Below are 16,145 nucleotides of genomic sequence, written 5' to 3'. Positions count from 1 at the left end.
TCTCAAAAGTGCTTCTCAAAAAAGTGTTCTTGGAGAGAAACTATTTTTTTCTGTTTCTCAAACAATGATTCTGTTTCTCCTCAAAAGCACTTTTTTTCCTTACAAAAGCTGGGCCAAACACCTCAATTTTTGGCCCAAAAACAAAGCACTTTTGGCCCAAAAAGATGCTTGGCCGAACATGCTATAAATATGCCAGGCTGATAAAGAGAAATAGTTTTCACTAGTTTACAATTCGCTGATTTCACAACTCGGACGCAGTCTAGTACACAGTAAAATGTTTAACAAAGCTCTATGAACCTTATCAAGAACTAAATAAAGAAAAAGAAAAACATACATAACGAAATTTTTAATAAGACAAGACCAGCTTCCTCAAAAACCTATGAGTTCTACTCTTATTTTCATTTTCTGAAAAAAATTCATACAAATCTCGACTTTAAACACAAGGTGACTTCCTCACAGGATTCTGTCTTGAAAGTCGGACATTAAGGTTGCTGCCAAGGAGCCAAGTTTCTTTCCAGTTTCTCCAGCAATATTTTTCAGAGAGGAGATGTCCTGCTGTGCCTGAAAACATAGAGACAAACGAAAGAGCAATCCGTTCAAAATTTGCTTATGGGAATTGAAAAGCGTTTACATTTGTGTTATTATTGCTTCTATACCTGGAAAGAGAGCCGGTTAATGAGATCACCAGCAGTGAGGTCCAAATCTGCTCTATCATCGTTACCAAAAAGGTCTGCACTTGAAATGGCACTTGAACCCTGAGGAATAGATAGCAGAACACATTTTTAGGAGCACGAGTTGGACTCATACATTTCTAGGTGAACTTATCGCTTTTCAGGTCAAGCTCAAGTAATATAGTTGCACTCGTTTAGAAATTGACACTAAAGGATTCTTCAGACATGGGTCAGACAAAATACAAAATAAGCACAAAGTTTTTTTTGACGAAGTAAATATACAATAAGCACTAGCGGAAGCAACCCGACAGGCAAATGTAACAGGTAAATAATCAGATTAGGACTAATGCTATCAGCTGTGCGGATCATTTTAGCTTACAAATCATATTCATTTGCTGAAGTAGCTATTACAAGCTCCTTCAAAATGAGATTAAGTATTAAAAACACCTGAGGGGTAAACTATTCCACAGTACGTCGGACCAGTAGATAACTTGTTATGCAAATGAACATAAGCAATTATGAAGCGAACAAACAAGAGGTCAGCTAGACACCATTATCTCAAGTTATGGCAAATGGTCTTCACCATTATCTCCATGAATGGAATTTCAAAAATTATCCATCGTATATATCCTTCAATCTACGCCTCAGTAAACAGCATCGATAAGGTATCTTCAACATACAGATAAATGTGGTTCTGCAACCCAAGTACTGGTAATTAATAAGTTCCATTGTAGAAGGCTCTCACAGTAACTGTTGAACAGTCTCTTTTTAAGTTACAAGATTGCCTCCAAAATCCTGGCAGAAAGACTGAAAAGAGTGATTGGGAAGCTTGTCTCAGGGCATCAAAATGCATTCATCAAAACAAGACAAATCACTGATGCTGCACTAATTGCTAATGAGGTACTAGACTGGAGGCAGAAATCAGGGCAGCCAGGTCTCCTTTTCAAACTTGCTATTGAAAAGGCCTTTGACCAGCTAAACTGGTCTTACCTATTCAATATAATTAGGAAGATGGGGTTTGGTGCAGGTTGGATCAGGTGGATCAAGTTTTGTGTAACCACTGTGAAGTATTCAGTTCTTGTCAACGGAATCCTCTCATCCTTTTTGTTCATTTTGGCAATGTAAGGCCTTAGCGAAATGCTTGACAAAGCAAACCAAATACACTGGTTGGAGGGTTTCAAGGTGGAAAGTTCTGTTGGGAGCTGAATTAGTGTCTCCCATCTCTTGTATGCATATGACACACTTATTTTCTGTGGAGCTGATAGGTCGCAGGTGCTCTATCTTAACCTCACACTCATGATTTTTGAAGCTATATCCGGCCTCCACATGAACAGATTTAAGAGCACTATTTACCAAATATGGAGGAGCTAGCAGAGCTAATGGGTTGCAATGTGGGATCTTTTTCCACAACATATTTGGGTCTACCACTTGGAGCCAAAGTCAAGTCACCAGATATCTGGAATGGGATAGTAGAGAAATTTGAAACAAAGCTTGAAACTTGGCAAATGCAGTATCTTTCACTTGGGGGCAGAACAACACCCATTAACAGTGTCCTGGACAGCATACCAACATACTTCATGTCCCTATTTCCTATACCAGCCAGGGTGCAGAAAAGGTTAGACAAAATTAATAGAAACTTTCTGTGGGGAGGAAATAGTCAAAACAACAAATTTCATCTGGTGAAATGGCCAAGAGTGATTTTGCCAAAGGAGCATGGAGGGTTGGGCATAAAAGACTTAAAATTGCACAACAAGAGCATGCTAATTAAGTGGCATTGGAGGTACAACATGGAGAACATTGGGATGTGGAAAGATGTGATCATGGCAAAGTATGGGGTGCTGAGTCAATGGTGCACCAAACAGAGCAGATTACCACATGGCACTGGTCCCTGGAAGCATATCTCAAGCCTATGGGGTGAATTCCAGCTCAATTGTTCAATAAAGTTAGGGAATGGAGCGCATGTATCATTCTAGAAGGATAAGTGGTTAGGGAACCAGACTCTGAAAGAAGACTACCCAAATTTATATCTCATAGCTAGCAATCAAAACTCCACAGTGGGTCAAATATGGCACAACAACTCATGGGACCTACAAACAAGGAGAAACTTACAGGACTGGGAGCTAAATGACTATCTGGAGCTTCAATCTAAGCTAGCAGGGGTCACTATCAAACCTCAGGAGAGAGACAGACTATTATGGATTGGCCAACATGATGGGATATTCACTGTCAAGAAAGGTTATGTACATTTGTGCTCAAACAAGGAGTTGATTGACAACTGGCCATGGAAACTCATCTGGAGAACTAAACTTCCACCTAAAGTAATTGGCTTCACTTGGATAACCTTATATGAAGCATGTCTCACTCAAGATAATCTAAGTCGGAGGAACATCTACATTGTGAATAGGTGCTACGTGTCAGATGAAGGCAGAGAGTGTGAGGCATCTTTTTCTCCATTGTGCAGTTGCAGCAGATTTGTGGAGTATGTTCTTCTCAATTTTTGGACTAGCCTGGGTCATGCCTAATAGTATTAAAGAGGCCTACGAAAGCTGGTGCTCTTGGAGAGTTGGCAAATCCATCAAAAAAACTTGACTTTTGGTCCCCGCTTCTATTTTCTGGTGTATATGGACTGAAAGGAATAGCAGATGTTTTGATGGGATATCAAATCCAAATCATGCTCTTAAAGCTAAATGTTTATTTAACCTTTTTACTTGGCTTAATCAGGCACCTGTATCTAGTTGTGATCATTTTTTGGACTGTGTCTGCTCCTTAGTTTTAACATAGGTTTCTTTTTGTTATGTTTATGAGCAGACACACTCTATTTACTTGTACTCTCTTTTGCTATGCATCTTCTTGATGCCTTTAATGAAATTCTCTTACTTCATCAAAAAAACTCTAAACCCAGCAAAATGATAGCATGGGAAGAAGTACAGTGCATTAAAGGACAAAAGGGAATGGGAAGAAAAAAGGAGAACATGGGGCATAATGTTGTTGCGATAATAGTTATTTCTAATTAGTAGGACAAGACCCTAACTATCATAATGAATGAGGGAAGGGAGAGGGTTTTTCATTGTTTGCATGCTGACTGAAAAACCAGCAAGGCCCCTAAAAATATGGGCATGTTAACTACAATAAGCAAGCATACCGAGAACTTCTGCAGAGAAACTGAGGCTTCCATTTCAGCTTTGCTCTTATCACCAAAGAATTGGGCAGATGAAATGGCTTTTGCATTAGAAAACTTCTTCCTTGCTTCATCAGTTTCCTCAATCTGATTAAAATAGGATGTGAGTTACAGTGAAATAAACACGGCCAGTGAAGATGATAAAGGAGAAGAGAGAAAAGAAAACTTGAAGACTACAGAAATAACTTAGGCAAAGCAGTCAACTCGTCTATCAGGAGCAAAAGAAGAACTGAGTGAGAGCAGTAAATCACAAATTAAAGGACAAATCCAGCACAAGATGAGGTTTAAAAACAACAAAGAATATTCCAGGCAACCTATATTTCAAAAAGAAAACATCCAAAAGTTGTTTCTTTTTCTTTTTCATTAGTAAGCAGACACTTGAAACTTGCACTGGTAATGTTTAGGATGAACATTTACTTTTTCTTGAATGACTAAAAAGGTAGAGACACTAGCGATTTGGGTTAACCTAATGAAAATGTTTCTTCAGTGGGGAAGGGAGTGGGGCAATAAGTATTTCAAGAGTGGTAATGGGTAGTTTCATTTAAAAAGAAAAAAAGAAAAGCAAATAGACCGTCGAGAAGCATCCAAAGATCCAAGGGAAACAATTTTTTTTCAATTCAGTGACAATCCTTGTAATTATTCACAGTGCAGGATGCTGGAATAGGATCATAAAGCAGTAAATCTTTCACAAATCACTACCCCCAATCTTTCAGAAGCTCAATGGAAGGGAAACCTCCGCGCAACAATAAATGTTGCTGCCATGACCTCATGGGTTCAAACCATGGAAACAGCCTTTTGTATAAATGCAAGGTAAGGCGACTGCGTACATCAGACCCAATGTGGTCCGGTCCTTTCCTGACCCAAGCATAGCAGGAGCTTAGTGCAACATGCTGCCCTTTTTTTAATTGTATACATTAAATTGCTCATCTTGGATATAGCACTTATGCAGGTTCAGAAAAACTCAAGCCTGCTTCAGATAGATCAAATGTGTATACTAGGTAATAGGACGTGAAAAAGGTATAGTCGTACCAAGGAACTAATATTCCTGGTGATATTAAGGTGAAAAATGAAGCTTATATCTTTACCTTGTAACTAAGTCCGACACCACTTTCTTCATATCTCACATATAATCATGTCAACATTTAAGTTCAACTGTAACAGTTCATTAGAATCCTCATATGATTGAAAACAAAACTAGAATACAAACTCACTTGAACTTTTGACGAATTTGAACTTGTCTTCTTTGTGAAACCGCTGTCCATTCCGTAGTCCGAAAAAAAGCTGGAGGACATTGGAGGGGATACATGGTTAAGAACACGAGGGCCTCCAGAACTCATCTCAGCGGGTTGGACATTGTCTGTGTACTCAAAGCGAGATGCGAATGATGAACCAACAGTTGATGCATTACTTGTAGAATTGGAGGAAGAAACTTGAACAGGCGGTTCTTCAGGCTTCTGGTCGTAGAGACTTTCACTTGGCTGTACACCGGTAAAAGATGCTTAATCAATTAATAAATTCCAAATTGGTGGAGCAAATTTGTTAAACAGCTTACTCTAAACCGCACATATAAGTCTTCATTTCAGAATATGCAATTTATACCCTGCAATCATTTCTCTAGCTCATAAGACTAAGAATACCTTTTTAGTAAGTTTCCGAGCTCCAAGTCCACCACCTGGCTTCCCAGATTTCTTTGCACCTATAGGTTTCCTAATTGAAGTAGTAACAACTGATTGTGATGCTTTGGGCGAAGCAGGAGTTTCTTCCTTAAATGATGAGGTTTCTTTTGGAGCTTCACTAGTCTTAACATCAGAAAATCCATTCGTACTCTGCACAGCCTGAGAGGCAAAAGGCGATGCTGGCAAACCTGCATCCTCTGCTTTACTTTTAGCAACTTCTTTTGATAGTAATTGTTTATACAATTCAGCAGCCCTGGAGGTATACTTGGCTTCAACCTTGCCGCCATCCGTCCATCAGTGCTGCTTGAAAAAAACTTGAGCACGGTTGTTTCCACCAAAGTACATCATCTTTAACTGCTCTGGAGACCATGAATCTAAATTTGTCGATCTGCAAGAATCAATTCATCAGAGAACTGACAGTTAGTAATGCCAAAATAACAAAGAAAATGCAGAATTTATTTGTTTCCGGTTGGCCATACCCATTCCCACCTCAAAACATTACAAACGAAAAGGGGGTGGGTCAGAAGATAACTCTCGGCCCATAATGAACATCTCAACCATGATAAAGGAAATGCAAAGCAATATTATCACCCCTCTCTATCTCTAACACATACTAACAGATACATGCATTCAAACTCTACATTCCACTTCTGCCTTTCAAACCCCACCCCCAACCCCCACCCACCCTCTTTTCTCTTTTGAAGCAAGCCGACCCACAAAAATACCTCAAAATCTAGCCTTCATGGCCTTCCATAATCTCCGATGGCCAATTGTTCTCATAATCAATCAAATGATCAGGTTAGGTTTAACAATGTATAGATTAATCACTAACCATGCCATTGTTGTCATCATTTTTTCATAAGGTAATAAAATGCTATTATTGTCTTCGCTTGACTAACATACTGACATGCTGATTGTTAGAGGTAGGAAGGTCCAGCTACCATGGTGAGGTGAGATGAGCAACAATGGAACTGACGAGGCCCAAAGTGTGATGCAGTGGTCATGCCGGTTGTTATAAAAAGAACGCATGTCAGCCAAGAAGTCTGACATGGCCATTTAGAACTTCTCCTTTTCTATTCTTCCTCGTCCTTTTCCGTTCTTCCTCGGCTTACTTTTCTGTTCTTCCTCTCTTAGATTCATCCCATTGGCAGTGTCATTTGAAAAAAATAGCAGTGACATTATATAATATGAAGAACTAGCATGCACCCAAGGGTGTGACCTAGGGGTCAATGAAGTAGGAAGAGAATCATGAAGTCTCATATTCAAATCCTAGTGAAGCCAAAAAACCAATAGGTGATTTCTTCACATACGCCCAAGCCTAGGTAGACAGAGTCCACCTGGTACATGTGCTAGTGGGAGGTAACCAGGTACCCGGTAGAATAATTAAGGAGCATTCAAACTGGCCCCGACACCACCGTCATCGGAAAAAATGTGAAGAACTAGTAGTGGATGAAAAGAGAAGGCTTCATTCACACCCTCCTCCAAAGAAAGAATATGGATTTTTCAATGAGATGGAAGAAAATGTGTTAAGAATAAAAGTAGCCAGATTATGATGGCTCACTTTGTCGGTTTTGTTAACCATGATAGGTAATTAGGTAGGACACTGCAAGTAACACAAGAAAAATCTCTCCATTTCTCTAATAATCAAAAAATTCACAAGTGCCAATGGTGCACGGTTCGGAACTCGGTAGATAAAGGGGCCACCTTCTACCCTTCTCCACTTAAACACCAAACTTTTTTCCGCTACAGGATTCAAAACCTGTGGCATGCGCCTAATCCACACATCAAACATTGCGCTCTTACCGCTAAACCAAAGCCCTTGGTGCAAACACATAAAGTCTCTTAAGGTGGTCATACCAATTGTTGGGCAAAATGAAGCTGTTGTGGCACATATGGGATGAAGATAATGGTTTCGAACCAGAAACTGCGGGAATGGTATTGTATAAGAAACACATATGGGATTCATACTAGATCGTCCATATTCGCATACTGGTTGTAGCTTCGAAGAGGTCATATATCAATAGTCTTTCTCGAAAAGGGGTATGCGCACCAATATCCGCCATAAAAGGAAATCATGTGGTGTTGACCATTTCTTGTTCAAAATTTATCGTTTGCATCAATGATCGAATACGGAGCATAAGATTAAGCTTAATCCATAATCAAGATTGTCGGACACATATTCATCAAAAGATGCAATCTTTTGATACGTGCTCAGGAGTCAAACCTCTCTATAACAGCCTCGTTTGTTCCGAATATTTTTGGATGTTATAACTAAGTGTTGTTATATAGAACATATATTATAACATAACATTCCGGAAAAGCTTGGCTTTTATAGTGAAGTGTTGTTATATAGGGATGTTATAGAGAGGTCTGACTGTAATTGCAATATTGAGCAATAGGAGCAATACATATCTATCAACTACCACCAAAAACTTGGACCACATGTAACCCTAAAAACCACATATCAAGGAGAGAAAACAAAGCAAGATAGTTGAGAAACCAATGGATTTCACTGCATCTAGCCCAATGGCGCGCTCAACGTCCACATATTCTACAATTAGGAGGAGTTTAGGGCCCGGGACCATGCCACATAATTAGATCTTTAAAATGCTTTCATCATTAGCATAATTCTTTTCACAGTATAGAATCTGTTCCCTTGTATCAAAGACCATTGCCTAAAGCACCTCGTAAGGAACGCAGCAAAAAATTAAAATTTCAGCGTCCAATAAACAGAGACGAATTCAGGATTTAGAATCAAGTAGAATACCATTGCACCCCACTACTCCTATTATAACTACATATTTTTAAATAAATTTCAACAACATATAACTTGAGTTCAAGACCATAGGCGGATCCATGATTTGAAGTTTAAAGGTGCGGGGTTTAGGCAATTATGAGTTAATGGGTTCTAAATTAATAATCTATTCATATTAAGTGAAATTCTTAGGAAACATACATGGCTTAGGCCAAAACTTCTGAGTTCTACCAAACCCGTACCCCGAACAGTACATCTGCCCCTACTCAAGACAGCGGGTCCGAACTTACCTCAGTCCACATTTTAAATCAGCCACTTATTTATAAGGCAGAAGTCACGGCTTCGAACCTGTTGATTCTATTGATTTCAACATTTCTAATCATTTTTTCGATATATTTATAAAACCAAAAACCATGCCTTATAGAACTCCGAACAAAATCCACTCATCATGAAAACAAATTATCAAGCTAAAAATCAGCTCATGAATCCAAAAACGAAGACGAGTAAAAAATCAAACTTTAAATCGTACCTAACAAAACTGATGTGAACACCAAGGCTACGATGCGTCGCCGAACAATCAATACACAAGAAGATCCCATACGTAACCGACGCCCACGTAGGATTCTTCGCATTGCAATCAAAACACATCTGATAAAATTCAAAAAAAAAAAAAAAGGTAAAAGCTGACTTAGATCGCTCAGAAACTACAATCTACTCAGCACAAACACTAGATCTAAATCAGATCTCGCAATTTTCAATCGATTCAAACGAAAAAACACGCGAGAAAATAGATAAAAATTCAAAAAACATAATTTTTCGATCAAATCAAAAACAAAATTCGATGAATTAAGATGCAAACCTTGTTGTCCGGCTTGGCTTTGAGCTTGCGGAAGACGGCGTTTTTGTCGGTGAAGTTATCGGAAGACATGGCTGTTGAGAGAGAAAATATATATAGAGAGAGAGAGAGTGAATGAAGTTCCGAGAGGAGGAGGATGTGTTAAGAGAGAGAGAGAGAGAGAGAGAGAGTGAGTGAATGAAGTTCCGAGAGGAGGAGGATGTGTTAAGAGAGAGAGAGAGAGAGAAAAGCCTCCTCAGGGAACGTACAGAAATGAGAAAACAGAGAGGAAACACACAAAAGCAGAGAGAAATATCTCTGACCGCTACCTGTTAACAAATGGGAAAAAGTGGAAAAAGAAATTAGGGGTCGTTTGGTTTGGAAACAAATAAAGTAAAGGCAAATACGAAATTGGCTGCTCGACTTCTCCAACTTAAAAGCATTTTTTTTTTAAAACAAATTATATTTTTTTAAAACTTAAATATTTGGCAAGCTATTTTTAAGTAGAAGTAGAAGCAGTTTTGTAGAAGCAGAAAAAAAAAATTCTTCAAAAATATTTTTTTAAAGTACTTTTAAGAAAAATAACTTAATAACAATTTTTAAAGTTTGACCAAATATTAATCGTTGCTCAAAAGTACTTTTCAAATAAACTAATCTCAAGGCACCCGTTTACCTCATCTTAATGAATACAATCACTTAAAAGTAACATGAACATCATATTAAATATTGCTTTTGAATATAAAATAAAAGTTAATTTTTTTGTAAATTTATAAAAATGATGATTATTTATCCTCTTTAACTAACTTAATAATTGAAGAAACTCAATCACATATAAGTCCTAAACTATCTCAGTCAATATATTAACCAATTCTAGTTTTATAATTTTACTATTTTAATTTTACAAGTTATTGCTCTTACTTTTTAGTTGTAGCAAGAGCACACAACCCTTGAATATTTTAGGAATTTTTAAATTTTTTTAAATATATATATTCTTAAATTTATTTTAAAAAGACAGAAACAAGGCCAGCTAACTTATACAAGACCTTTATTTTCTCATGAGCAAAATGGAAATTATTCGATTACTTCAGTCAATAAGAAATACTATATAGGAATTGTTTTTGACATATTAAGAAAGATAGATTATTATTGCAAAAGTAAATAATTAAGTTACTGCAATATATTAATCTACAAAAAAATTTCGTTTTAGCGAGAGCGTTCTTTCTTTGTCTAAATACATAACCATGCATCCCAAATTCTACATTTAGATGAATCAAAAAAATATTTTTTATTCAAACCAAGAGTATATGACTGTATTAAAATTACCTACAATTGATAGATTATAAAAGAGTTTGAATATGAAATTTATGTTAAGATCTAAACTAAAATTTATTCTTTTCATCAATTTATACAATGTATCTTCTTAGTTTCCTTGTGTCGCTCTCATTTAAATAGGAATTTTTTAATTCTAAGTCCGATTTGATTCAAAAATATATTTTAATTACTTATATTTTCTAAAAGCATTTTTAAGAGAATTTTACAAAAGTACTTTGCTTGTTTATATTTCTATTCTATTATGATTTCTTATTTTATTGAATTTTATTTTTACTTCCGTAAAAGAGATATAAATAGTTTTCTACCAATTGTAACCTCAGCTTCTTTTTTATTTTGTTTTGTTTCATGTATAAAAAGGCAAATGCTTTGCATTACTCGGATCTGTGAGCTATTTTATACTCCTAAAGTTATATCTTTGAAATTTTTTAATTCTATATTCTAATAAAACAAAAGGCAAACTGCCTACAAAAACGTTAGAAGAAAAAGAAAGCAGATCATTTTATTTACCTGTTTGAGTTGAGCTTTGCTTTAATTGAATGTTACAATAATTCATTTTCAATTTAGATATACCACTTAAAAGTTACTATAATAATAATAACTTGTGAATCAAACTTGAACTAAAGAAAGTATAAATTAAACGAAAACTAACTATTTTTTACTTCCCATAACAGCTTTGTGTGTCATGTTAACATTTTGGGAAAGATATAACGTGAACTTCTCATAAAGCTGATGTCATGATCCAAATTCATACTCCATAAAATATCGTGATGATACTTAGTATAAGCCTAATAAATTGCGGAATAACATAATAAAGAGTCTGAAACTCAAACCCCAATACTTGTAATAAATAAAAATTATAAGTCAAAGAACTACAATCTACCAAAATCTGGTAGAAATAAGTCATAAACTTATAAGAGAAATACTAATATCTCTATACATTAGAGTCTACTAAACTAAGAAAAATAACATGATAACGATAGAGGAGGGACTCCGAGGTGTGCGGACACTGGCAGATATACCTTGAAGTCTCCGCTCATATGTAGCTCACTGATATATGGGCCGGTAAGAAGTACTTGGATATGCACAAAAAGATGTGCAGAAGAGTAGTATGAGTACACCACAACGGTACCCAGTAAGTGTCAAGTCTAACCTCGGTAGAGTAGTGACAAGGTCAGGTCATGCCCTACTGAAAATAATAGAAAAGTAAGACAGATGATATAATAATATAACGAAATGACTGAGAAGTGAACAACACAACAAATAGAGGTAAACAACAGGGGCGCTCCCAAGGTACCGCCTCATAGTTCTAAAAGTAAATATGTAGTACAGGGGATCTCCCGAGGAACTGTCTCGTAGTCCCAAAAGTAAATATGCAGTACATGGGATCTCTCGAGGAACCGCCTCGTAATCCCAAAAGTAAATATGCGGTACAGGGAATCTCCTGAGGAACCGCCTCATAGTTCCAAAAGTAAATATGCGGTACAGGCGATCTCCCGACGAGCCGCCTCGTAGTCCCAAAGTAAATATGCAGCAGATAGTCGGAGGAACAATAAATTTTCAGCAATAAATCTTACAGTTAAATATTTAAATCAAATCAAGGAAAAGAGGTAATTCAGTTAAGCATGTTGCACATATTGCTCGTAAGAGTTAAGGCACGTAGATATGTGATACTAGACTAGACATGATCACTATAAATGTTAAGGCAACTCAGTTAATGTATTTTAAAAGATGACAAATCAGCAATAACCGAATTTTTTCATAATCAGCATGTGTACGCACCCGTCACCTCACGTACACGACATTTACATATCACAAATTATTACAACAGTACCAAATCCTAAGAGAATTTCCCCCACACAAAGTTAGACTAGTCACTTACTTCAAGCCAAGCTCAATCAGTTAATAAGAATGCTTTTTCCATGTTTTTCTCACTCTGATCGGCTCGAATCTATTTACAATTAATTCGATTCAATCACTACAAATTATAGAAATTAATTCCATATGAAAATACATATTTTTTTCAAAAAAAACCCCCAAAATTTAACTCAAAAATTGCCTGTGGAGTCCATGACTCGAAACCCGACAAAAGTTATAAAATATGAATACTCATTCAACCACGAGTCCAACCATACCAATTTTACCAAATTCCGACATCAACTCGACCTCCAAATTTCAAATTTTTATTTTGAAATCCTGAGGCCCAAATCCTATAATTTCATCTCACAAATATGTAATCTGATTGAAATACTCAATTATAATCCAATATTATTAACTAACTTATCACGACCCAATTTTTCCATCCGTTTGGTATCGTGATGGCACCTAGTCTTAGGGACTAGGTAAGCCTAATCATTAATTGAAACAACATTATTTAAATAACATCTAACAAGTTAAATAGAAATCTCTTACTATTCCCAAAATCGGTAGCACAAGTCATAAGCTCTACAAAGTATTTGCTAGAAAACTTCTAAATACAACTGTCGATAAATAAGAATAAATAATGCAAAACAAAAACTTGAAGGTGACTCCGAAACCTGCGAATACAGCGGCAGGTTTACCTTGAGTCTCCGCAGCAACAGTCCACACAGCTAGCTAACGAATAATTACCTGGATCTGCACAAAATAATGTGCAGAAAAGTAGCATGAGCACACCACAATGGTGCCCAGTAAGTATCAAGACTAACCTCGGTGGAGTAGTGACGAGGAACAGTCAAGACACTCACTGGTCTAATAAACTAAACAGCTACAAATATATGAGCAACAAAAGTATGATGTTTGCGTAAAGACTATGCAATATGGCTCACGGTACAGTAATGGCAATAAGGAAGGAAATAACCAGTGTCAGCGAAATATCATGAAAATGATACAGAAAAATGAATGCAACCCAACCTAAATTCGGAATCACAAATACAACAAGGACAAGTAATAACTCAGCAACTACAACCGCTTTTACATCAGGTTTTTGCCAACAACTCCACGAGGTACCAAACCTCGGACAATTCACAACTCACGGGTCTCAATACCTGAACCCTAACACTTGGCATCATGTGCCCTTATAATACCTCATAACCGCACTGACGACTCACGTACCAATAGAGCCATTCTCACATAGAAGGCAAGTAAACAAGGGTGACCATCTATACTCAACAATATCAAGAACACCTCTTATCCGATAAGAGTGCTTAACTACGTGTATGCTCATGCAAGTGTCCTACCATAGTCCATATCACCAAATAAGCATAAGGAAAAAGAACGGACAACACGTAAAATATTTTCTCACAGCTTTCACAAGATAAAGCTCACACAGGTACGTATACCACTTCACAAATATCAATAACAAGAATGTCCCCAAGCCACAAATCATCATAAATCAATCCCTGACACAGCCCACCTTGTCTCGCCACGTATGCAATAATAAAGTAAGTGCCCGACTTGTCTCGCCACACGTACATAACAATGTTCCCACCTTGTCTCGCAACATGCGCAACCCATAAAAAAAAAAATATATATATATATATATATATATATATATATATATATATATATATATATATATATATATATATATATCCACCTTGTCACGCCGCATGTGTAAATATCAATAGTAATAATAGCACGGCAGAAACTTTGTGCAACCCCATAACAACAACCGCACGGCAGAAACCTCGTACATCACAATGATAACAACCGCACGGCAGAAACCTCGTGCATCACCGCAACAAATACAACAACAACAATGGCAATAATATAAAGTACGATAAGTAAATTAACTCAAGAACTTTTAAATCACAAGAAAATGTAGAACCAAGTCACAAGGAATAACCATAGTCTGGAATGCTAGGCGTAAAGAGAACATCTCAACAAGGGAAAACTAATGTGTAGCAACAATCCCGCAATATACACCTCAACAACATGGAAGCTAACACGAGTCAAATAATTCCAAATAAAATAAGTCGACTGAGATATAGGATATCTAAACTTCTTTTAAGATTGAGAAAATTACAAAGGATATTCAACAATTCAATTAAGGATAAGCAGCGGAAAAATAATCATAAATTCAATTAAGACTGAATAATTATAGGATGAAATAATATTAATTTCAAATAAAGATAAGCAGTTATGAAAAGATAGCATGACAACAGAGGAGGTAAAATCTTCAGTTAAGTCATATAAGAGTCAAATAGGCAATAAAAGTGAATCCTAAAGCAATTAATTCTAATTAAAGAAGTTAGAGGTGAAACTAATAAATAGGGACTTAATCACGTCATGAACAACTTCATACTCGGTGAATGTAAGGACCTAAGAATCCTAAAAAGCCAACTTTCCACAAATAAGTCTGAGCACGTACTCGTCACCTCGCGTACATGGACTAAAATCAACATAGAAGACTCAAATCAAAAGGAAAAATCCCCTCCCCCCCCCCAATAAGGTTAGGCAAGATACTTACCTCAAAAAAGACGGACTTATACTCAAAAATAAACTTCTCGGGTGAAATGACCTCCGGGCGGCTCAAATCTAATCAAAATAACTTCAAAGCACAAATAAAACTCATAAGAGACTATTCCGAATTATAAAGTCTCAATCTTTATCAAAATCTAAAAATCGGTCTAAAAGTCGACCCCCGGGCCCGCACCTCGGAACCGACAAATTTTGAACACTCATTCCGATATGAGTCCAATCATATAAAAATTATCAAATTCCGATACCATTTCATCCCTCAAATCATGATTTTTCATTTTGGAATTTTTTTTCTTCAAAAATCATTATTTTCCTCAACTCAAAACACAAATTAAATGATAAAAACAAAGATAAAATCACGGAATATAATAAATTATAGGTGAAGAATACTTACCCAATCGATTTGCTTGAAAATCCCACAAATAATCGTTCAAAACCGAGCTCTAGAACTCCAAAAATGATGAAAATGGCAAACCCTCGGAATAAAGGACTTCATATTCTGCCCAGGTGTTTTGTGCATCGCGAACGCAGAGAAAGGGACTCTGCGTTCGCGAAGAAGAAAAACAAAGACTGCCCAGTTGTTCTTCGCGAACGCGACGACACGTTCGCGAACGCGGAGAGGAAAAATATGATAGCCCAATGACTGCTCTTCGCGAACGCGTGAAGTAGTACACGAACGCGAAGAGTGTAATGGAATAGCTACGCGAACGCGTAAGCGACACGCGAACGCGAAGAGGAAAATGATCACCAGTGCCCACGGCCTGATTTGCACTTCGCGAACGCGAGATAGGGAATACGAACGCGAAGAAGGGGGTGGCAGAACTTCGCTAACGCGAGAGGATGACTGCGAACGCGAAGAGGAAATATTTCACCCTCCAAAATAACATTACGCGAACGCGATGAAGGAAACCAGATGACAGATAACAGCAGTTCAAAATAGGGGAAAATGACCCGTAGCTCATCCGAAACTCACCCAAGGCCCCGTCTAAACATACCAACAAGTCCCATAACCTAACACGGACTCGCTCGAGGTCTCAAATCACATCAGACAACGCCGAAAATATAAATCGCACCACAAATCGAACTTACGAACTTCCAACTTTGAAAACTCGTGTCGAAACTAATCTAACCAACCCGGAATGACGTCAAATTTTTGCAGGCAAGTCCCAAATAACATAACGGAGCTGTTCCAACTCTCGGAATCGTATTTCGACCCCGATATCAAAAAGTCCACTTCCGG

General features: G+C 37.1%; 1 protein-coding gene across 1 annotated transcript; it reads right to left on the bottom strand.

Moving 5' to 3' along the window:
* Positions 1 to 201: 201 nt before the first annotated feature.
* On the bottom strand, positions 202 to 9,355 carry LOC107785612 (putative ADP-ribosylation factor GTPase-activating protein AGD8). Its single transcript, XM_016606954.2, is given in 7 exon segments — positions 202 to 561; positions 657 to 755; positions 3,814 to 3,936; positions 5,061 to 5,327; positions 5,487 to 5,913; positions 8,810 to 8,928; positions 9,140 to 9,355. Coding segments are annotated over 7 exon segments (1,212 nt in total). The 5' UTR covers positions 9,209 to 9,355; the 3' UTR covers positions 202 to 453.
* Between the last annotated feature and the right edge of the window lie 6,790 nt (positions 9,356 to 16,145).

Source organism: Nicotiana tabacum, chromosome 15, assembly GCF_000715075.1.
Source record: "Nicotiana tabacum cultivar K326 chromosome 15, ASM71507v2, whole genome shotgun sequence".
Taxonomy (NCBI): Eukaryota; Viridiplantae; Streptophyta; class Magnoliopsida; order Solanales; family Solanaceae; genus Nicotiana; species Nicotiana tabacum.
This window is presented reverse-complemented; position numbering and strand designations above follow the sequence as displayed.